The sequence below is a fragment of the Tympanuchus pallidicinctus genome, unplaced genomic scaffold (genome assembly GCF_026119805.1).
Source record: "Tympanuchus pallidicinctus isolate F22 unplaced genomic scaffold, pur_lepc_1.0 scaffold22, whole genome shotgun sequence".
NCBI lineage: Eukaryota > Metazoa > Chordata > Aves > Galliformes > Phasianidae > Tympanuchus > Tympanuchus pallidicinctus.
This window is the reverse complement of record NW_026294739.1, coordinates 10,147,189-10,171,036: the sequence shown is the minus strand read 5'-3', so window position 1 is coordinate 10,171,036 and position 23,848 is coordinate 10,147,189. Positions and strand designations below refer to the sequence as shown.

The 23,848-nt window shown below is 36.3% G+C and overlaps 1 protein-coding gene across 1 annotated transcript in view; it reads left to right on the top strand.

The window, feature by feature from the left end:
- SLC9A9 (solute carrier family 9 member A9) overlaps nucleotides 1-23,848 on the top strand; it is a 171,051-nt gene that overhangs the window by 21,976 nt on the left and 125,227 nt on the right. The window contains 2 exon segments of the mRNA XM_052685348.1: nucleotides 14,047-14,162; nucleotides 20,296-20,401. Of these exon segments, the coding sequence (XP_052541308.1) occupies nucleotides 14,047-14,162; nucleotides 20,296-20,401 (222 nt within the window).

Genomic DNA, 23,848 nt, shown 5'->3' with positions numbered 1-23,848 from the left:
GGAAAAAAACAAAACAAAACATTATCATCATTATTTCCATGTACAGCACAAATTTCTGTTAGCTGCAGTCGGTGTCTGACAAGTGAAAGTAGTTTTGTACAGTCTCTAACCCTTTCAGTGTTCCAAAACATAAACCAGTGGTTTTACTACAGAAGAAATCATCATGAAAAAGAAAAAAGAGGGCAGAAATCACTGAAGTGTCATTAAAAATAAAAATAAATAGCAACAACAAAACCAATACTTAAGTGAGCATAGAAAGGACTGTAGGAAGCAGAGATTTTAAGGGCACTTTATAAAGTTTTGTCTATAAATTCCAAAATTACTTGCTAACTTAATGAAGTGAAACTATGCCACCAGGCAACCTAGAACAGCTTATGTTTCTTTATTTCTCAAGTACTTCCCACTTTTCTGAATAGTTTCAAAAAATCTGCCTGTCTGTAGAAGTCCAGAGGTCCTGTCTGCTTTAGGAAAGAGTTCTCCAGTATGATAGGAGCAGTATTTTATGCACTGTTGCTCAGCCTATGGAAAACGCTGCTACTGGCAAGCATTCTGAGAAATCCATTGTCCATATGAGATTTACAAGACAAAAAAAAAAAAAAAAAAAGGATTTCTGCAACTTACAGTTTACAATGAAATCTAAACAGATGCTCTGTAAAATGGTCTTAGTGCGTAAAAAAAATTTGACTACAGCTGCTGTATAACAATATCAAGAACAAAAGTTACCATAGTTTTTAGTAGGCAATGCTCAGTGATGTAATATCAGTGTCCTCCCAAGAAGGGAATGTTCAGTCTGGCTCATTTAGGAATGTAATCTTTTTTCTCTGATCTCTAAAGTCATAAAATGAACATGGAGGCAGAGAAATTAGAGCAAAGAAAAGAGCTATTAGACCATATATTATAGCTCATTATTCCCTCCCTAAAAGGGTACACTGCAGTATATTCATGGGTGCTTTGTCCAGTATATATAAAACCTGGGAGCATAGAAATAATGAAAGAACAATCCTAGTTTGCAGAAATGTCAGTTCTTTACTCTTCTCTTTGATCCATCTATAGGATGAAGCAAAGCTGTAATTGCTGCCATTATGGGGAACAAATCCATTTGCATTTCTACAGCTCTGCAGTTCTAGCTGTGAATGTCTAATCAGTCCTATTGCTGGAAAAATATTTTCCTGCCTGTTGTCAAGTCTGATTGCAGTGCATTACCACATAGATGCTTTTCTCCACCCATGTCCTGGCCCACATCAGTGGCTTTGGTGTGAATTTTTGGAGCAGATGTGTGTGAAACTGTATTTCATGCAGCAATGTTAGTGCTTCAGTAACTACTCCTTTCACCTTTAATAGATACTGCATAGCATAGCCTGCAAAGCTATCTGAGCTTCTAGAAGAACTGTAAAGCTGCTTGATGTCCGGAATAATGCATTATACAAATCCCTTGGCACACTTTTGCAGGAAGAGTGGCATTTGCCCCAGTGTCCTTATCAGCCTAAGCCATAATAATTACATTGTATATTTCTCACCCAGCCTTCTCCTGCAGTTTTGATGGCAGGCTTTGTTTCTCATTCCCTGCTCCACACGGTACTATAGGAATGGTAAGCACTCCGTAAGCACTGTGGAGTGTCTGCTGTGTTCTGATGCAAACACAGCAGCACAGTGTCAGTGAGGAGCAGTTATTAATTTAACCTGAATCTGAGTAAGTTGCACTTAGTCTTCTCCTAGTTGGTAGCATTATGCTTTCTTCACAAATCTGGAAGCTTAAGGTCAGTTGAAGTTTAGCATACAGTTTTTGTATCTGATATCCTTTTTCTTGTCATCCAGAACATAAGTGCTTTAACTTGGCTAAGTTTAAGGTAACTGTGGGAAAATGAGGTGGCCAGAGCTGTACAGAATTGGCACACTGTCAAACTGCTCACGTGAGCAATGGGCATTGTAGAGGTGAGGACAGGTCATTCATTATACCTGAGTCACAGCTCTGCTTGCTCCTTTATAGCCCTTAGTCCAACTGCAGGAGCCCTAATATGCCAGGTAGAGGGAAAACGTCATGCAGCCCATCAGTTATAGACTTAATGGGGAGAAAAATAGTGTAATTTCCAATGAAGTAAGCAGCTTGCTCTCACAGGGGAAGCAGAGTTCACTTTCATCTGTTTTACTCTTCATTAATTAATTTTTTTGTAAGCGCTGTGTCTTGTAAATAATTGTATCACAGGGGTTTGGTTTGCTGATATGCAAAATGTTTATGATTCATCTTACGGAATTGTTCTTACCTAGAGGAGAAAGGGAGACTCTGAGCTCTCTAAGTACTCAAAAATCAGTGAAATATTTAAAAATCATGTTGAGAGAGGAGTCTGGGACACAGTCATGCCTAGCGAATAGCAGTAAAAATCCCATGTTATTCATGAAGTTACTTTGCATTTACATGGACAGGAATTGGCTTCTAGTGACATTCAGTCTCAGCAAGTGAAAAAGGGATACACATCTGATTTTTGGTGTTATTTTCAATGAATGCCATATGCTTGCCATACTCATCTCACTAATCTCATCTAACTTGATATTTCATGTGGGTTATGCAAAAATTCTGTCTGCTGGTGTGATGGTTTTACATTAAGGTACTACTTCCAATGTAATCACTGTGGCTGTGTTAGAGCTGTCCCAAAGTCAAAATATTTTATACAAATAACTCACTTTTCTCATCAGACCCATTTATTCTTCATATATTTACAAAGTACATTTTCTATGTGAAAGCAGCCAATATCTCACAACAGCATTTCCATTTAATCAGTTTAATTATCATTCATTTGCCTCACCCAGGAAACATTTAAGGCAATTTTCTACTTAATCATTTCTACTAAAAGCTACAGGAGTTGCTATAGATTTTAAAGACTGTCAAACCTCATCCTGTAGAATGGTGAAGTTTATTTGTTAGTTAAACAAGACTCACAACCATTATGAATACCCTACAGTAGAAGTAGCGTGTCCCTCATAAGACGCATCCAGTCAGTTTGTCCTAAAAATATTGCTTCAATAAACTGCTCAGATATTCTGTTGGAAAACTGTCTTTTGTACAGCTGACTGTTGTGCCTGTTTAAGTCTTTTTATTCAGATTTCAGTACTAGTAAAATAAAGCACAATTATTTACAAGTTTATTCTGCCTTCACGGAAAAGAAAATGAGAAACTGGAAAGGGAGTGAAGTAGATTTATTGTAAAGGTTCATTCATGTATCCTACAGGATCTTATAGGTTTATATTCTACAAACTAAAATGAATAGGCAATAATTTCCACCCACTGACATTTACTAGCAATAACTAACCACATTTCCTGGCAGTCCCTAAGCTATGGCTGGACAAGTCCAGCATCTGCAAAGCATTGAGTTTCACTAGAAATAATCACAATCTACTTGTGAATGCACAATGAGCTCTTCCATGGCAAGCTTAATGTGGTTAAACTGGGCAAGCAGCTGATCTCAGCACAGCCTTTAGCTCACTTCTCCCCTCTCAGTGGCACAGGAACAGAATTGGAAAAGAAAAAGGAAGGAAGGAAGGAAGGAAGGGAGGAAGGAAGGGAGAGAAGGAGGGAGGAAAGAAGGGAAGAAGGGAGGAAGGGAGGAATCTTTGGCCATAAACTTCTGCTAATTTTGAATTTGATCTGTATCTCTTATCACCTAATCCAGACAGAAGGGGTTTGATTCATATGCGGAAAGCTGTTGGTACAGAGCACATTGAGAGCATGAAATAGCCATAGAGAAGTCAGCATCACATCAAGTACCAATTTAAAATGTGAATGTCTTGGAACAGGAGCAGAATGAAGCCTAAATGAAGTGCAAACATGAGCAAACATCTATTACCCAAACAAAGTCTTTTCTTGCCTCTCTACAGTTTCAGTTTTTCATTCAGTTTGAAAAGTAAATCCCATCTGGACGGATGGGTTTCTTTTTGTGTCTGCACACTTAACAGAGCTTGTCAGACTTAGATATTTAATGTTGGGTTTCAATTATAAAAGAAATAACCCTAACTTGGAAACATGAAAGTCAAAGATGATATTCATATGTCCCTTCCTTTTTGTATGAGACACTGAACCAAGCACAGGTAGATAAATACCTGAAAACTCTCAAAACTTAGCAAGGTTCCTGTCTGTGCTAAAAGCATCCATTTGTTTTATCTAAAAGTGTATTTTACATTTGAAAACTGCACTGTAAATGAAGTGTTCATCTAGAATACCTAACAATCTGCACATAATCTGCACATGAGCTCTTTTCTTGTACTTCAGCACTTTTATTGCTATTTGACTGTGCTAGTCCAATAAAAATGCTAAAACGGTTTCAAACATATTTCTTTGTTCATTTAATGTCCTGTTCTACAACAGGTTACTTTCTAATGTAATTTACATTATACTGAAATCAGGAAATGATCATTAATTATCTTTGATGGCAATACAAACGCATTTAAAGGGAATATGAGGTGGTCCAGTGAGAACCTATTGTAACTGGTCCTTGCAAACACAAGATCATTGTATGCTGAAATACTAAATCAAAATATTTTTGTATTTTAAATGTAGTATCCTTCAAATGTGGGCCAAAAATATGGCTGTTTCAGAATTCCTGTTGATTTGCGGTCTGAATTTTTAGGATAGCAGCTAATTTACTCATGAATTAGTTCAGAGCGAGTAGTAAACAGGAACATGTCTGTCTTCTGCACAGACGGATAACATTTTAGCAATGTTTCAGTACTTGGAGAGAAAGTGAAAAACGTTGATTCTCAACTTTTTGACTTTAAATACTTTCCTCAGAATTTCTGCTGAATTGTTTTTTTTAATTCTTTTTAATTATGGAATCATTGAGCTCCATCAGTTTTGAAGACTTTCCCTCGTCAGATCTTTCTGCTAACATTCTCAGTTGTCTTGAAACGTATTTCTGAAAGTAGGATTTTGCTGTTACGTGGAGTTCTGAAGAAATCTCAAAAGTTTTTTGACAGAAGGAATGTTTTTGAGGTAAAAAAGAAAAGGCAAAATGATCCTTATTTAATTCCTCTGTCAGTATAATAATGATAGGACATTTGGAGCTGATCAAAGGTGAAGAAAACAGATACAAAGTTTTGTTCTTAGTCCATAGCTAATCTGTGATACTTACTGCTATCAGACTCTGCTAAAGCCATGGATTTAGCAGAGTCTTTAATAAAATGAGACATTTATATTGATAATGAAATGGGATTAGAGGTCTTCACATTTCAGAATACAAAGCACCCACTCATCTGTGGATCAGAAAGAAACTTCTTTTAAAGAAAGTACTTTTCTGATAAGAGGTTTTCTTGAACTTAAGAAATCTCTTGAATGCTTTGACCAAGCGATATTCTTTATGCTATCAATATCACAGAATCACAGAATCACAGAATTGTAGGGGTAGGAAGGGACCTCCAGAGATCATCGAGTCCAACCCCCTGCCAAAGCAGGTTCCCTACAGCAGGTCGCACAGGTCGGCATCCAGGCAGGTCTTGAACATCTCCAGAGAAGGAGACTCCACCACCTCCCTGGGCAGCCTGTTCCAGTGCTCCGTCACCTCACTGTAAAGAAGTTCTTGTGCATAATATCTTCTGGTGTAGAGAGAGATTTTCATTCTATGGCTGCTATAATAATGATACTCACTGAAATAACTAATTGGTGAACTAAATCACTGCTGTCCAAATGAATTAGACAAATCAGTAGTGAATCTCATTTACCTAACACTCTTACTTTCTATTCATTATGTGTTATTTGCTCTGTAGTCATCATTAAATTATGATGTTTTCAATTCGTATAGGGAATACCCTATCAATATGCCTTTATTATCTCTTCTGCAAACTGGATTTTGTCAGTCCTTCTCTTAGTGTTGTTAATATTTTTCTCAAAATTTAATCAGCATTTTTATAACAGCTCATTATGGATTTCTAAAATCATTTACCAATATGGTTTCTGGAAAATCTTACCTCTCATTTACATTTGTTTTTATTCTTACTTTCACAATAATACCTCTCTCAAAATATGCATGTGATGTTCTCAGTTATCCAGTATTTATTATAAGCTTTCTTAATAAATAACATTGAGTTAAGTAAATCTTGATGTAATGTTTAAATCTTTGTGGTGCAATAAAATATTCAGCAGTAGTATATATTGGATGCAGTACAGCTGACAGTGTTTCACGGCTCATTTACCCAAGTAATTATGAGATTGTAGCCATCACTCAAAGAGGAGCGCAGCTTTTTCATTGCAAAGACATTCAGGTTTAATGGCTCTGATTTAAATGGAGCTCAGGAGCAGAGGGATCCTGGAGTTGTGCTATACTCATTAAAAGAATATTTAAAAAGCATTAAATAATATTGTGCAGTTGTAAACTGTGGTGGATTGGCTGGTATGACTTTAATGCAAAACACTGTGTAACTATAGTAAAGAAAGGACTATTTGCAATCCAATCTGGAAAAGAGTGAACTTTGTGGGGAGCTTTTAAACAAACAAAAGAGCAAATTGGAAACCTGTTTATAGACAGTTTCCAGCTACGTTCAGTGACCTCAACTGACTTTTCAGCTCACCAAAGCAAACATCTCACTTGGAAATCACTACAAAGAATGAGTTAGTAGGTCATGAAGTTAAAATACAAGCAGCACATGTTAAAACAAAGCAAAAAATATTCAGCCTGGAGATATCATGATTTAAGAAACTACTTTAAAAAAAAAAAATAAATGATTTTGTAAGAAAAATATAAAGGTTGTTCCATTTTTCTAGTTAATTCTTACCTAGATTAACTGACAGACCGTGACATAATTGAACATTTGTAAGTAAACTGATTTAGCCTGGTAAAATACGTTTGTGGACAATTTAGTAATGTCAAAATGAGATGTGTGTCATTCATCTTGACTTACTTTTGCCACCTTGTTAGTATTATCTGCAAAATCTGCAATTGCGCCTTTAAATTAAGCACATCTTTGTATTACAACAGACATTTTCCGTGGTCCACATTACAGAAGACAAATGAAAACATTGAATTGTGGCAATTCTTAACTTTCTTGAGAAAGACTCTATAGGAGAGTGTTGTACGCTAAGGCTCACATTCAGGCTTTTTGATCCTTCAGGCATTCTGCATTCTCATTCAGGCCAGGCTAAAGCATCAAACACTAATACGGTTGGGCCTTTTCTAAGTTCCAGGTAAGCTCTGGCTTCATTTCAGCTTCCAAAGGCATAGCCTGTGACTGGGGACACATCAGCAGTGGGTGCACATGCACCCACTGTCACCTTTAAGTTAGCTACCAGGGAGGCTGCTGATACATGCAGCTCTCCTCTTGCATGTGTGCCCCTTGCTGCAGCCCGTGATTGGACATGTGTGCATGTGCTTCAGTTGATCTCTCCCAGTACTGGCATAAGAAAGGACAGTCTCTCTCTTTGGTCCTATACCGATAAAGAGGTGTTAAAACCTAAGATAAATATTACTGCAGTACAACCCTTCTTACTCCCACCCACCTAAATCCTATCTCCGAGGTGTGCGTTTCTCTCCACTAGGCCTTCCTATAAAACTTCTGATTTAAGGAGAAAATAGGGGATGATCAGTGACTATTGGAAGACTTGCATGTTAGATATCGCTAAGCAAAAGCTCTTCTGACACCACCTAAAGCCTAGTCAGGAGCACAGCTGTGCTCCTTCAAACAGTTTCTCTCAGGTCTATAGATACTAAGTAGCAATGATGCTCATCAGCAGAGCCATCACTGTGCCTCAGGTAACTAGGTATGCAGAGGATTTGTAAAGCCCATTTCTCTTCTGTTTTTCCAGTCCTACCTGTGAGATTTATACAGAATACTTCAAGGTAAATTTACTGTTGGTTTACAGCTACGTGAGATGCTTCAGTGAGGTTTTCTCTTGCCTTGATTAGTTAGCAGATGATTTATTGAAGAAAAGGTCATGTAATAACTTTTCTAGTGACAAAACTGATTTAGAAGATGACAAAAGGAAGAATATGTTGGTGCATAATGCATTTTGAAACAGTGAATCACTGTTGCCAAAACAATGGTGAGAAAAATTCCGCTGTACAGAAAAAGCTATAGGAAGAAATAGAATGAGCAGATTAAAGAAATGGATATTTCTTTTTCATCTCTACTACTTATATGTCACTGTATACATTTTAAATTCTGACTCTTTTCATTGCAGTTGCAATATCAATCAGTCAATCACTATCTTACTTCATACACAACCAGGAATAAAATCTTTGCTCTCTTTTTTTGTATTATTGGGTTATTCATACTGCTATTCATTGTGAAAAGAAAGAAATGCCACTCCTCAGGTTTTTATTCATCTTTCGCTTGCATGATTACAATCTGTAGCTATGTTCAACTGGCTTCGAGCTACAAGCTAATCATATCTAGAAGTAAGGTTCTTTGGGGAGACAAAATATGAGATGAAAAATTCTCTGTAGATTAGAAAACATACTTGGCAAGAAAGATTTAAATTACAAATCTCAGTCGTACTACATAGCACAACTGCACACACGTTTTAAATCTAGAATTAGGCTTTTAAAACCTTTAATAAAATAAAAACTTCTAGTAGTGATATTCAGCAGGGATGCTGCAATAAATAACAAAACTGAAAAAAAAAAAAAAAAAGACAACTGCTGATAAAGTCATCAGGCAGATGGGTCTATCTGCATTGAGGATATGGCATGTATATTGTGCACCTTCATTTAATGGCTTCTGTTACATTCTAATTATGTTCCCTGCAGCTTTAAATTGAGAATAGAATCTTGTGGAACTAATAGGTTCTCCCCATAGCTTGCATATGAAGATACAGTTTCTTATTAAAGAAGAAACATTCTGTAAACCAACTCAACAGTCTGTATGTATAGCCATACTTCTTTGTTTGCTGTAATGCAGAGGGGCAGGCACTGTGATGCCACTTTCTGCAGCTGAGGATTTGGTCAGAAATCAAGGCTCAGCGCAGGTTTTCTCTCCTCACTGTGACGTTCAGGCACATTTTTACTATGAGCAATTTGTGGGATTTATTTCAGCTTGTATTTGTCTCACCTCACACGTACCTAAGCTACCTTGTGCAAAGAAAACAAACCTATACTTTTGCATAGCAGGCTGGGTCAAAGTTCAGCGACAGCACTGCTTCTCAGAGTCCATCTCTGGAAATACGAGCAAGCAGAATACTGATTTTCTTTGTGTGCTTATGTTGTTTGAATCATCTGCTGCATCGTGGGACCATATTTGGTAGTTGCTCCTGCTTTTTCCCGTCTTTCTTCATTTGGATCTTTGTGATTCTGCTATTTCAGCCTGTTCTGTATGTACCTGAGACTAGTATGGGTGAATTGCTTTTACCACAACGTCAGATGTTTGACAGTGATTCTGCAGAAGGTTTTCACCTGAACTAGCAACCATTGCTTTTGTGCTTTCTAAATGAAGATAGAAACTTCAGATGGAAACAATTTATTTGCTCTTAGAAGATCAAAATGGATAAAACTAGGGGTGTGACAAGGCTCTTCTGTCAGTGGCAATCTCTGCCTGTTGTTGTCACATTGTTCTCTCCTTTGCTTGCTGTTCATGCGTATGTTGTCCCTCTCCACAGTGTTTTTGGACCCCATATCCAGTGCTTTTGCATATCCAGATATGCTGGTAACTTGCTGCTATTTGCCAGCTGCATTTAGGCATGGTAAAACCTTTTGTTAAGTGTTTAGTTATTAGGTGTGCTGCTTATTGACATGTTTCTTATATAGCCTTTCTTGTCCACTCATACAGCTAAACTCTTGCCAGGTGCACATCCTTCCTGTCTTGATGACTCCAGTATCTTTTTCTCATGCCTTCCCTGATGTAATCTGACCCCATTTGTGGCTATTCACAACGCTTCTGTTAAAATTGCTGACAGCTTTAAATCTTTCCTATAGCCTCCTTCAATTCTACATCAAACACACCCTGCTGGCTTTTAATGTAAAACTACAAATAATTTCTTATTTACTAACTGTGTTTTGGACAGATGTTTTAATATTCAGAACTTTCAGAGCTTACCCCAAACCCCCAAAGCAATTTCAGTATCTCTTTTCACATGATTTCTTAAAACCAGCTGTTGCTAAAAGAAAATCTTGCAAACAAATAGTTACGTGCAGCTTTTCCTGAGCATTTAAATAGTTTCTCCTTAGGAGAGGGCTCTTTCCTTCCTCTACATTTAAACAGCAGCTGGTCTAGAATGTCCCAGTCCCAGACTAGACTTCCTTGAGAGCAGCTGTATTCATAAGCTCTCTGTAAACATCCAGGATTACCCAGACATCCAATGCTCTCTACATACTTCATTCTTGAAGGAACAGCAAAAAAAGATTTGTAGCAACTGAACTCTGGCAGTTAAAAAACAAAGCAAAGCAAAATAAACAAACAAAAGAACCCAATCAACTGGACCTCTAACAAACATATTTTTCCCCCCTTATTCACACAGGTAAGCTTTAATGCAGGCCAGATGCTTAGAACCACAAGAATTGTTGTTCTGGTTCTTCAGTAACTGTTATTTACTTTGATTTTTTTTTTTTACGTCTGAAGTTTATTTTGTGTTCTACCGAGATTTCATGTGGTCTACTTGTTTATTCAGAAACAAGAAATGCCAGAACAAGAAACACCAGAAATACTTGTAATGAAAGCTCAGTTTCCCAGAAAATGATTCTGACTTCAAGTCAAATATTTATGTGGTGTTTCCTCTTCTGTGCAATGACAACATTGTGTGTAGCATATTTTAGAGCTGAGGCACTTTGTACTTGCCAGTCTTGCATAATTTGGAAAATTCTAAATTCTCCTGTGTTTCATTCACATTTCTGTTTTTTCCCTTTTCTATTAAATGCCAAAAAGTACACGTTGTGGCTTGATGTGATGCTCCCCATGCTTTCAAATAATATTATGTTGGGTGCAGAAAGTGTCAGGTCTCCCACAGTACAGCTGAGTTTTTTACTTCTATTGTATTTCTTTATTAATATTCCAAATCATTGACCAAATCAGTTATCCCCAAGTTTGCAGCAGTGAGCCACCACTGAGTCTAAGAAGTCTTCAGCGACCGTTCATTACTATTCAGTTTACAGACCTTTTTTTTCTAAAATATTTTTCTAATCAGCTCATACAAGGAATTTGATGAATTTGTGTATTTATTCACGATAAGAGAGGAAGGCAACCCAAAATAAATTCCCTGCTAAATAATGATTGTACATTGTTCCTTTAATATATTTCTAGATCCAAAACATATATGGATTGAGACACTTTGTCACCTAGCAAAATCCACATCTTCAAATTACCTAAACAAAGCTAAAGGAATAGTGGAGAAAAGAATTAGACGTCAATGTGTGGTAGCCTCATGCTCAGATTTTCCCTTACATAAGATGAGCACCAAGGTCATCTGTTACTAAATCAAACTTACATATTCATACACTTCCCAGCTGTCTAATTTAATGAATAATGGCTAATGCTAAGCAAGGTGAAGCAGCTTTTAGGCACTAGGAACCTGGAGTCTCTCTTCGGCTCCCTTTCTAGTGAAAATGAAGGTTAACCAGGTGAAGCAGGAGTTTGAACCTGAGGCTCACACACCTTATGTATCAGAGAGCTGAGGAAAAGAGGACTGCAAAGTGGAGTTATCCCTTTTTCATTCACCATTGACCTTTGTGCCTGGCAACTCTCTAACGACTTCTGTGGCAAGACAGTTCATTCACGAGATCAGGAATGCAAAAAGATCTCTGAACAAGCAGTACCTTCATTACACAGCACTGGAAAGCCTTCTTCACCCCTCAAAGACTGGTAAGGAATTAAGGAGCTTTACTGATGAAAATAAGGGTTCTAGGCAGCAGCTCTGAGGTTTCCTATTCTCAACATAAGTCTTGTGTCTAAGTCTCTTAGATCTGTTGCTTATTTTTTTTGTTCCATGGAACTATACATGCTTCTTTGCTATGGGAAAAAAGAGGAATGATATCTCAAGTGACTAATAGGAAGTTCTAGATGGTGCATATTTCACAGTAAAAATGCAAAATCCAGAAACTTATATGCATTTGCTTTATAATGTTTATTATCAGAAAAGTACTGCTCACAGAGAGAAAGATCTCATACTTGAAGGGGCATCCAGTTTCCCAAAGAATCAACAAGATTGAAGTAGATTAAAAACATGATCTAAGAAGCATATGAATTATGTTGCAAGTATATTTTAAAGGCAAGATTTTCAAAGCTATATTGGAAATATGCTACGTTAGTTGCAGCTGGTCTTCTATTTTCTTTATGGAGCCCTGGAGATCTCAGTTCTGATACAAAGTCAGCATTATAGATTAGTAACAAAGATTATTTGACAGATAGAAACTGGAAAAACAGAAGTATTGTTTTATATTGTTTGTTAACTTGATCTGTGTCAGCAGCCTGCTCTTCATAAACAGTGTGGTGTGGACTGGGAATGTAATCCAGTGGGAAAGAAACATTCTGGTGAAAATTCAAGAGTACTAACACCTTATTTATAACTTTATAACTGATACTTTAATAATGCTTTTATTTTAAATGTATACTAAACGGACTGTTGAAGATTATTAAGGCAATTTGATTTGCTGAAGCTTGTCACTGGTGTATGCTTATCTCCTTGGATTTCCATTAAAAGCAGTTATGTCGTGCAGCATTTTATGATGTTTAATGTTGCTGTAGTTGGAAGCTCAAATATCCAGATGAGATCCCAGTTTTAAAAATGTAGTGGAAAAGTCACACTGGATTAATTCTTTCTCTAAAGAGATTTGTTGTTAGCTTTTGTCATAGATAAATTTCTTTATTGTTTGAATTTGTCTACACTAGACTGCATCACCTGAACAGTATCAGCTAATAAAATGTTAAAGCAAAGCTGGCATTTTTGAATAAACCATTCTGAGTAAAAAATTAGCTGGAATGCACAGGGTTAGAGCTTGACCTTGGTTTGAGCACTCCAAGATACAGAGTAACTTCTGTGATGTAAGAGGGTATTTTCTTAGTTTTACCCTATAAAGTTGAGAAAAGGATCTGATTTCTAATGGAAATTAACTAAAGCATTTTTATTTAGAAAGTAAATCTGTAAAAAACTAATAATGTTACATGCTCAGCTTTTGATAAGTATAGATAAGTGCAATGAGGTAAAATCAAATTCACTAAGTAAGCAGATTGTATTATGGCAAATTTATTAAATGATTTCCCAGCAGTTTCTCAAACAGTCCAAAAATACTTCTGACCACAGGGGAATTCTATGATGACCTGTTTCCCTATTTTTAGGTTTTTGTAGCTGAAAATTTGCTCTCTCAAACAGTGTTATTGCACTCCTTGTAGCAGTTGTAGTTTCCATGAAAATAAATAGGAGCCATTACTTTTGGAGTAAGTTACATATTAACTAGATCAGAAATATACATTTAAAAATATATATACTACAGTTTTTAACAATAAGTAAATTTATTTTTAAAGATATTTCAATGTTATTCTTAGAATGCACATCTCTGAAATTATTAATGAATGATATAAACCACTGATGACACTTTGTGTGAATCCATGGGAGATTTAGCAGTGCATTCTGAAGTGTGACTTTGTTGCCTCACTGTGAAACACTGTGAGCTGTGAAACCTCTGCCTCATTTAAAAACTCGTCAGGAATGTGGAATACAACATTAAAAGCTAATGGCAATGAAGATGATTAACTTAAAAATGCTAGAACAAACCACACAGCTGATTATTACTGTCTTTGTGTAAAGGCTTTATAACATTAGGCAAATCTGTCTTGATAATGTCTTTTTAGGCTTACATTATCTTTCCTTCTGAAGAATAAACAACTTGAAGTATTGTCCTCTGCCAACAGCAGAGGGCAATTATTCATAAAAGTCTTTGCATTTGAACTGTCTATAAAGCTTGATATGGTGCTGGAATAGTTTAATAGGAAATAGAATTTTTATGACAGTAGTTTATGTTTGTTATTCAAATGGTACAGTTATTTAAAGGAAGCTGAAGAGAACAAGAAACTGCTTAATGCTGTGAAACTAGCAGAAGTGTTATATACTGTGTCTTCACGACTGTCTTGTCTTTCCTATGACAGGTTGATAATGTATGGTTTTGTGAAGGCCATGGTGCACATTGGCCAGTTAAAAGGATGGGAATTCCACTTCACTGACTGTTTATTTTTTGGATCGCTGATGTCTGCCACAGATCCAGGTAACAGTTATTTTCAAAACACAGAAGAGTAAATAAGAAAATAATGTCTGTATATGCTATCAAAATGTTTGAACTGTAAGTTCTTCTTGATTTTGATTCCTCTAGTTGATAAATATCTGATATTCTGATCATCATAAGACAAAGTGCCTCCAAAGATCCCTAGTGCAAATTGTTTCAGTAACTGGTTTACCTATGTTAAGTTCACAAACCTTATAAATGCAGTTGCGCTTACTTACTTGAAGTGACTGAAATAATGTTTTTCTCAAGTTCTCAAGACACCTGTCTGTCTATTGCTGGGCCTGGCGCACTCCAGAGTACAGCTGGCCCTTTGGACTCCAGGGCACAGTGCTGGTTCGGATTCAACTTGCTGTCAATCAAAACCCTCAGATCTTTTCTGTGGGGCTCCTCTCCAACATCTCATCCTCCACTCTGTGCAAGCATCCAGGGATGCCCCATCTCAGATGCAGAATCTGGCACTTGGTCTTGCTGAATTTTATAAAGTTGGTGATTGCCCAGATTTGTCAAGATCTGTCTACAAGGCTTCTCAATCACCAAGTGAATCAACAGCTCCTCCTAATTTAGTATCATCTGCAGACTTAGTATGCATTCAAGTCCTGCATCCAGATCATTTATAAAATGTGTGATCTAACCCAGTTTAAAGGTACAGGGAGCTAGCTTTCAGATCTCACTGTATAAATATTTTTATAAGGAATCAGTTTAAAATTTGAATGCAGTATTGCATGGTAAATACAATTCTGAGAAGAAAGGTGCCAACATGTTGACGTGAGCTTCCAGATGTTAGATTTAAAGCCTAAACTTACAGTAAGCATCCAAGTGTGAGAGAAATAGATTCAAAATTTGAACCTGAAATTTGGAGTTTTAAAATGAGAAAATCATTTAGATTCAAAGAGAACTCTAGAGATCTTACTATCCACCTTAATAATTAAAGCAGAGCTGACCTCAAAGTTATTCATAGACTTAGCAAGTTTTAGTTACACAGAATAAGTTTATAGTCAGTACTCGCACTAGAATAAAGTACTGCTTTTTGCATTTCTGGAAACACAGTGAAAAAGAAGGTGAAAAGATAATGTTCTGATATCTTCTGTACAATTCAGAAAAGGACTTAGGCTTTTTGGTGGACAACAGATTAGCCATATGCCAGCAATGTGCCCTTATGGCCAAGGCCAATGGTGTCTTGGGGTGAGTTAATAAGAATGTGGACAGCAGAGCAAAGGAGGTGATCCTTTGCTCTGCCCTGGTGAGTACCCTGTCCAACAGCTCCACATCTTTCTCATACTGGGGGCCCCAGACCTGGACACAGTACTCCAGATGGGGCCTTACAAGGGCAGAGTAGAGAAGTACAATCACCTCCCTGTCCCTGCTGGCCAGCCCTTTTCTGATTGAGCCCAAGATACCATTGCCCTTCCAAGGTGCAACAGCATGCTGCTGGTTCATGTTCAGTATTTCATCCACCAGGACCTCCAGGTCCTTCTCCTCAGGGCTGCTCTCAAAGAGTTCTTCTCCCACCCTGTATATGTATCTGGGATTACTCTGACCCAATTGCAAAACCTTCCACTTTGCTATGTTGGACTTCATTAGCTTCACTTGGGCCCACCATTCGAGGTTGTTGAGGTCCCTCTGCATGTCATCCCTTCCTTCAAATGTGTCAACTGCACCACTCAGCTTGGTAGGTCATCAGCAAATTTGCTGAGGCTGCATTCAAGTGCATCTGCAATACTGTGTCCAGTTCAGGGCTCCTTAGTTCAAGACAGACAGGGAACTACTGAAGAGAGTCCAGCAGAGGGCTACAAAAATGATAGGAGACTGAAGCATCTGCCATATGAGGAAAGGCTGAGACCTGAGACTATTCAGCCTGAAGAAGTGTGGGAGGGAATCTTATCAATGCTTATAAATATGTAAAGAGTGAAAGTCAAGTGGATGGGGCAGACGTTTTTTCGGTCATGTGCAGCAACAGGACAAGGGGCAATGAGTAAGAACTGGAGCACATTAAATTTTGTATGAACGTGAGGATAAAATTATTTACTGTGAGAGTGACAGACCACTGGAACAGGCTCCCCAGAGAGGTTGCAGAGTCTCCTTCTCTGGAGATATTCAAAATCCACCTGAAAATTTCCTGTGCAACCTACTCTAGGAAAGCTACTTTGGTAGATTCACTACATTTCTGTGATTCTGTGAATACTGTGTAAAAGAGATGAATTAAAGAGAATAGAAAGGTACACTGGATTTTTGCAAAATTTCCAGTTCAGTAGTTAAAGGAAATGGAACAAAAGGCATTTTATGACGCACATGGCGTGCTGTGTTAGTATTAACTATTCCTGACAAGCTTCTCTAAGAAATGTATGAAAAACCTTTCAAATTCATGGTTATTAGAAGAAGCGATAAGAAGCAACACTGTTCCACAAATTTGTTCCATTCATTAAAAGAAACCTCAATATTTAACAAAAGACTTTGGCAGCTTGTAATTTATCATTCTGATGGCTTAAAAATATTGTGTAAAACAATTTATTTGTTGTTATAAGACTGCTGTAAAAGCTGCTTCAAATTGTTATTCTCCAATTAAATGAAACATCCAATATGCTGCCACTTATAAAACCACCCAACTATTTTAATAATATTCAGCCCATGATTGGAGCCCATCTTCACAGCAAGAGAGGAACACAGAAACTGAAAGCACAAATTAAACATAAGACAAATAATTGCTTCTGGAATAGAAGGTTGCTTAAAGCAACTGAGTACATTTCTTGATTGTACTATGAATAGAGTTGTGTAGTTGGCTTAGTTTTTTTCCCCATTTTCCATTCCAACTCTATTTAGATCCCCAAATGAAAATGTTGATTTATAACAAGATATGTGTAAGACAAACACAGTGACTTTGACTATAATAGTATTAAATCACCACTGAATAATCTAGAATAGTCATGAGAGAAAAAAAAAGAAACTCTTTCACTGCAAGGAAGAAGTAGTAACAAGAACTACTTTTCCCAGCTAATAAACTCTGTAACTAGTAACTATTAACCACATCAGCTATTAATGCTACTTTTCATTATTCTTCCACTTATACAGAGTGCCCGTATGTGTGTCCAAGAGTTGTCTGAATGTTCAGTCTTTTTCTGTTATCTATTCACAATATTCTAAGCTGTTACTTGTTTAAGTAATCTTACCAGTGAATTTCTGACCCATGTCTTATAGAATTTTGAATGAATATTTTTGCTTACTTTAATGGTAGACATTGCAGTAAATGTTTCACGATGTAGAATTTGATAGTGAATTTTGATAGTGAATTTTATATGTGAGTATTTAAAGATCTTCAGTATAGATATTTTTGAAGAAGACTGACAGATCAACAAAAAAATTGACTTCTGCCTTCACCAACAAAGAAATAACTGGAAAGCACAGCTTTGGCAGTTTGTTGTTGTTAACACATTCTGCGCAGTGACCTTCCAATCAAAGACATTTCATGTATCATTAGCACTTTTTTTGATATTTCAGGCTGAGAAGAGAGATTTGCCTTCACAGGGTTTGCTGAAGCACAGCTATTTCTAAGCTACAAAAACTCCCTTACCTTTGGTCATATTGATAATCATGAAGCACTTTTCTATTTGAAGTTACTATGGTTACAGCTGAACCTAGCATGTGAGTTACAATTCTGTTGTCATTGATAAAATAAGGTGTTTATTGGAAAGAAAAGTTCTTGCTTCACGCATAATCAGAGGATTTTGCATTAAAAAAACAGTTTATAAATACTGCAAGATAATACATTTTTGCACTGGTTATAAAAGCTTACTTATAAATGTGTTTTTAATTAACATATTTTAATACTTTCTTGTTCACCCCTGAACTAATCCATGAGTGGTGTGATGGATTAGCAGGGAAAGGAGTCTATAATTAAAATTGGAATTGTTATTTTTAAAGGAAACTTGATGGGAGACATAAGTGAGATTCCTCTCATTTTCTTTACAGTTATTAGGCCATAAGTTATGAAAGATATTAATTTTCCTACTCAGAATATGAAGGCAGTTTAATACCAGTACTTTATATAATGGTCACATTTATTTTCTGACTTTCCCTGTTCTTTTCAAATACAAAACAGAGATGCATTAATCTTAGAGATCGTTGAAATTTGCTGATATTTCAGAAAGCCAAGGAGGCCACATTTAATGCAGTGTTGTATTTGAAGACTGCTTTACTTATGTATGAGAGTTCTCACAGATTAGATATGCGACTGTTGTATATAAAGGCAAATACTCAAGTTTTAAATTCATTGTCTCGAGAATTTTCAAGTCATCCATCAGACAAAGCATGTGAGTGTTTTAGACAACGACCACTCACAGATAATTCATAGATGGGATCTTATTGTACCAAGAGAGCAATTTAAATTAACTTTTTTTCATTATGGAGTATTAACGTGCCCACTCTGAAGTATGTTTGTAGATTCTCATTCACAAATCAGTCAAATGTGATGCTGAGTAAATGACTAGATGATGTTTGGCAAAACAAGGTGAAAATGTTCTACTGAATTCTTAAATGGTGTGGGTGTGCTAAAGATTCTGCAGTTCGTTGTTCTTTTGCATATAATATTTATTGTTTTCATTAATGAATTGGGTGATGCAGCAGAGGATGCTTCTTTAAGGTACAATACTATGCTGAGAGGAGACAAAACACTTTGAAATGTAAGAATTAGAACTCAAAATTAGAACTCAAAATGATTCTTGCAATAGTTTGTAATCAACATTAAAATTCTATATTTAGGAATAATCAATGGAAGATAAGAAATCAGCATTTACTAGTAAAAAGAATTTTAAGTTTATAATCTGAAAATGAGTAATTGAGACCAATATATGGCAAAAAAAGGGAAAACGGGTTTATAAAAGTATTCTTCTTTTGCTATCATTCAAAATGATCTGTAATTAGATTTATGGAGTAGAGTTGGGAGTGAATGAGAACGTGCTTCTTTGAAACAAGAAAATGCGTTGGTTTTGTGGGAGGTAAGAGGAAAGAGAGAAATGTGTAGAAATCTAATTTACTTGGCCTGCTATACTTAAATACCAACAATAAGCTAGACTTCAAGCACTATTTTTTTTTTCCTTCTATCATTTCTGAAGGAACTATTAATGTAAGCAATTAACTAATGAGCAAAAGCTGGAAGAGGCAAAGTGTTTTAGAGAATAGGTCTGTTGCTACACTAATGACATCAGAGAATGGGAGACTTAATTAGATCCACATTTAGCACATTAAAACAGCATTGCCTAAATAAGCAAAAATCTGAATATACATGTTCACAGAATATCCTGGGTTTTGTATTGTTGGTGGTTTTTTTTTTGTTGTTTGTTTGTTTTTCTCCATTTAGAGATTCTGCAGTGCTAGGTAAGTCTATGAAGGGATTGTGATCACCTGTCTACAGGTTAAAAGACTGTGAAATAAAGTAACTTAAGTGTCCTTTAAAATTTATAGGACATAGATGCCAAATATGAAAAAAGTTTCTAAATAGTCTTACAAATGTGTGTTTAAATGATTAACATTTCTAAATGAAAGAAGCCTAAATTGATTGGAGGGACTTTAAAATGGCTTGTAAGGATCAATCATCCTAATCTGGATGAGGAAGCTTCCAGACTATGAGTGTGCTGCACTTCAAGTAAAAGTGGTTGTATTTTTAGTAGGACAGGATACAAGGTTATTTTTTCCTTTGAGTTTCTCAATAAATACACATTACAGGTGGATAAACGTTACCATAAGCATCTTAAAGTATGCAAATCACTACTCTCATCATCCAAAAAACCAATGGCAAAATCTTAAGTATTTTCAGCATCCTTGTTACTCTCTGTCAACAGCACCTAGGCCCTTTTGCACAGTAAAGTATGCTGTGACGTTCTGAATTATGCATCATTCGTTGTGTAAGAAAGTAAGCATTTTCCTAATTAGCTGGAGAGGCAGAATACATAGAATTACTAGATTTAAGGATATTATATATACCTTTGCTGATCTCTTTTAAGTTATTAACTCTTCAGGTAATAAATCAGACAAGACTTTCCCAAACCCATATACTAACACTTGCTTTATTTCTTGAAATGCCAGAGGAATAAAATAAGAAACCCACTGTTTTGTCTCCATACAGTGACAGTCCTTGCTATTTTCAATGAGCTGCACGTGGATACAGATTTGTAAACACTTCTATTTGGAGAGAGCGTCCTAAATGATGCTGTAGCTATTGTGCTGACATAGTAAGTACAGCTGCTTCAATTCTTTGCTTGCTGAGTTAATTACAAGCTCTAATTGATTATATAGTTCTCCACAAAACTGATATAGCTTATGCAAGTACAGATATATAGCATTTGAAATTTTCATTACAGAAATTTCATTCTGGAGTGGTTCTTCATTTATTGAAGACCAGAATTCCAATATCTTTCAAGGCAATTGTGTATCCATAATGTAATTATTTCATTTTCCTCATTTTAGAAAGCAGTATATTCTGAAAAACATGTATGTTTAATTTACCACGTGTAACAGTCAGAAAGATCAACACAATTGAATAGCAGTATAGGAGATGTAGTAGCAAAAGGGCTAGCATGATGGACAGGTGTTACAAAGGGAAAGTGCTCACCTAGCCCTGATGATCTAGGCTCACAAGGAAAATTCCACAAGGAAGGGATCTCCAGAAAGACATCCTTCCCCACTCTCAGATAGCCTTTAAATGAGGTCTAAAAGAGGTACAGCCAGGCTCCACCCCCTTCTGGTCACACAGATGAATTGTCTTCACCTGTGATCCCAGGACTGGCTGGGTCCTTTGCCAGGTGTTCAATCAGTGATTCTGGCTGGGACTCAACATTTACCACACAGCATGATTTGTTTTTCCACCTTATAAGGTATCTTGAATAAAGCTGAATAGACACCTTGGACATAGGGCAGCCTATGGAATCTATTTTCCAGGATTCAAATCACAAAGTGGCACACTCTAACTCAGTTTATCTCCTTCCACCTATTAAATCTGACAGAGTTTCAGATGGTAATATTATCTTCAATTTGTTTATAGCCTTTTCATTGTCATGAATCCTCAAGCATCACAAATGATGAGCAAAAGTCATTTGTTCTCCTAAAAACAGAGATGCTAAATACGTGATTAACAGGATCTCAAGTTAACTCTGCTCTACATGTATTACATGCTTCCTAGAGCTTTGCTAGAAAGACAAATAATTCTTGCAGATGGTGTTAAAGTAATATAATTCTGTTAAAAATCAAATTCAGTTTTCTGGGATGCTTGCAGATGCTGCGCAGCAAAGGCCCAAGTTGTTGCCATCTTTTCTTCCTAAAATACAGCTTCTTGAACTAGGATTCATCCTATCCTTGAGAAGAACAGACTTACCAAAATTAGTCTTGAAAAAATAATCTTACATTCTGTCTGAAAGACACAGAGAATCTTATACTAGTTGAATTTTTAAAAAAATTTAAAAATAGCATTTCTATTTATCATTTTTCATCTTCAATTATCAGCCTACTTACATTTACCTACACTAAACTTCTTGCATTGATTTCAGAGCAAGAATAATATTTTCAAACACTGCCAAATGTCTGAGCACATCTGCCACATTCAGTGTATGTGGATGGAATGTGTCATGTAGCAAAGCATCAAGTAAATCAGACAACAAAATGCACAAAAGGAAAGCTAAGACTGGAAACCTCAGTAGAGAGAACAGATAGAAAAGTATCCATTAATGCTGCTGTCAAAATTGGAAGCATGTACATGACCAAAACTCTTGAGACTTACTTCTGTTTTCAATTTTGTTTTGTTTAATAGAGACCTAGGCATATATAGCTCATTTAGACTCTTCATCTCTTAGTGCAAGGTGCACAGATGATGGAAAAGTTACCTACAAGCAGCTCAATCCCAAAATCTCTTAAGCGTGTCTAGTTTTCAGTCACTGTGATGTCAAAGCACATGGATCTGTTCAGCAGTGAAACTCAGCTGCAAAGCAAAACTAGAAAGAAAATGCTATCAGTGGTACATGATTCATGGGTTTCTAACCTCTGCTCTTTCATGTACTCAGACTTTGGGTAGGACTTTCTGCCTATAAACCGATAGAATAATCAACAAGGATATCTGCTACAAATGCTGGTTATCTTCTGATGTCTTTGCTGTACATGGAATATTAGAAACATTTTTTTTTTTTACTAAAGAATCTCCTGTCATTGGGAAACTATTGTAGTGTCTGTATATCCAGTGTGAGTAATACTTTGACTTCTCTAATAGATTTAGTAATTTGCAGACACTGAAGAGAATATGTCATATCAGTTTCACATTTCATTAATTTTTGGCTTAAATAATCAATTTCTGCACAAATACTATGTTTCTGCAACCTAAAATGAACTTCCTTTCTGTAGCTTTTTAATTAAAGCTACATATTAATAATGTCAGTTTCAGTGTGTTAATGCCCTTGTAAACCAAACTGAGTTTAAATGAAGAATATTATTTTTTCTGTTGCTATCAAAGAACAGCTAGCTTTTTTCTCTATAACACATAACACTTTTTGGGACGGTGCAAACAGTGTATTCTTAATTACAGTAATAGGGGACTATTAAAAAAGGTATGAGAGCAGTATTTACAGATAAGAAAAAGCAGTAACAAGTTCCATTGTATACTGTGGTAAACAGAAGACAGAATAAGAGTACACAGTATGTTTCATCAACTAACAGAATAACCAAGTTAATGTCTGAAGGAATGTCTTGTTACAAGAAAGGAGGTAAAGAAAGGAATTTGCTTAAGATTGGTGGTGAAGGTATTATGGCAACCTTTTACGAAAGCTGTAGGACACAACATTCAATGTGATTATTTTTTTTTTTCATAGATTTTAAACCCAGGAATGTTTATCATTGCTGAGGAATGTTAATAGCACTGTACAGACAAATGCAATTAGCTGTTTGTGTGCTCGGGCACTTACTAGCTGCGGAACAAATTTAAAGATCATAACTTCAATTGGAATTGTGTGATGAAGACTGTTGAATCTGGTTGAAAATTAGTAATTTAGTAATATTTGGGGGCAGATCTTGAAGACTAAACTTTTATTTCATTTTCACTCCTTTTCATTGTTCTCTCTTTTTACATCACTTGTTGAATTAAACAGTCGGCGTGTATTTTGAGTGCACATGTTGTAGCTTTTGACTTCATAAAGTTTTTGTTCCTTTACATAAGAATTTGCTGAATAAAGTGTCTAAGCTGTTGTTGAAACAGCGACGTTTCTGCCACATCTCACAATATTTAGTGCTGTCAACTACGTTGACCCAATATATTTAGCAAAGCTAGTTAATCTTTCTCATGCTGAGCAGTCTCAGAGTGCAGGATGTGGAAAACAGTAATGAATATTGTTATGTTCCCTACTAATAAATTTTCTAGGAGAACATTGCACAATAAATGTTTCCATTGTAATCAATGTCAGAAATGTTTGTACCATCATTACACAAAAGACATGCCTCCATTTCTTCACTGGCTCCTGTACTATTTATTGCTCAGTCGACCTGATGGATTTCTTTGTTTCTTTCCTTTCCTGAAGGAAGTTATAGTACTGAAGTCACAAGGCATTTTAGCTAGTATGAATAACAAAACAAAGGATCAGCACACAACACTGTATTTCTTTGGAAGTGTTCAACGGCAGCTGTGATGGGGACTTGGGAAACCT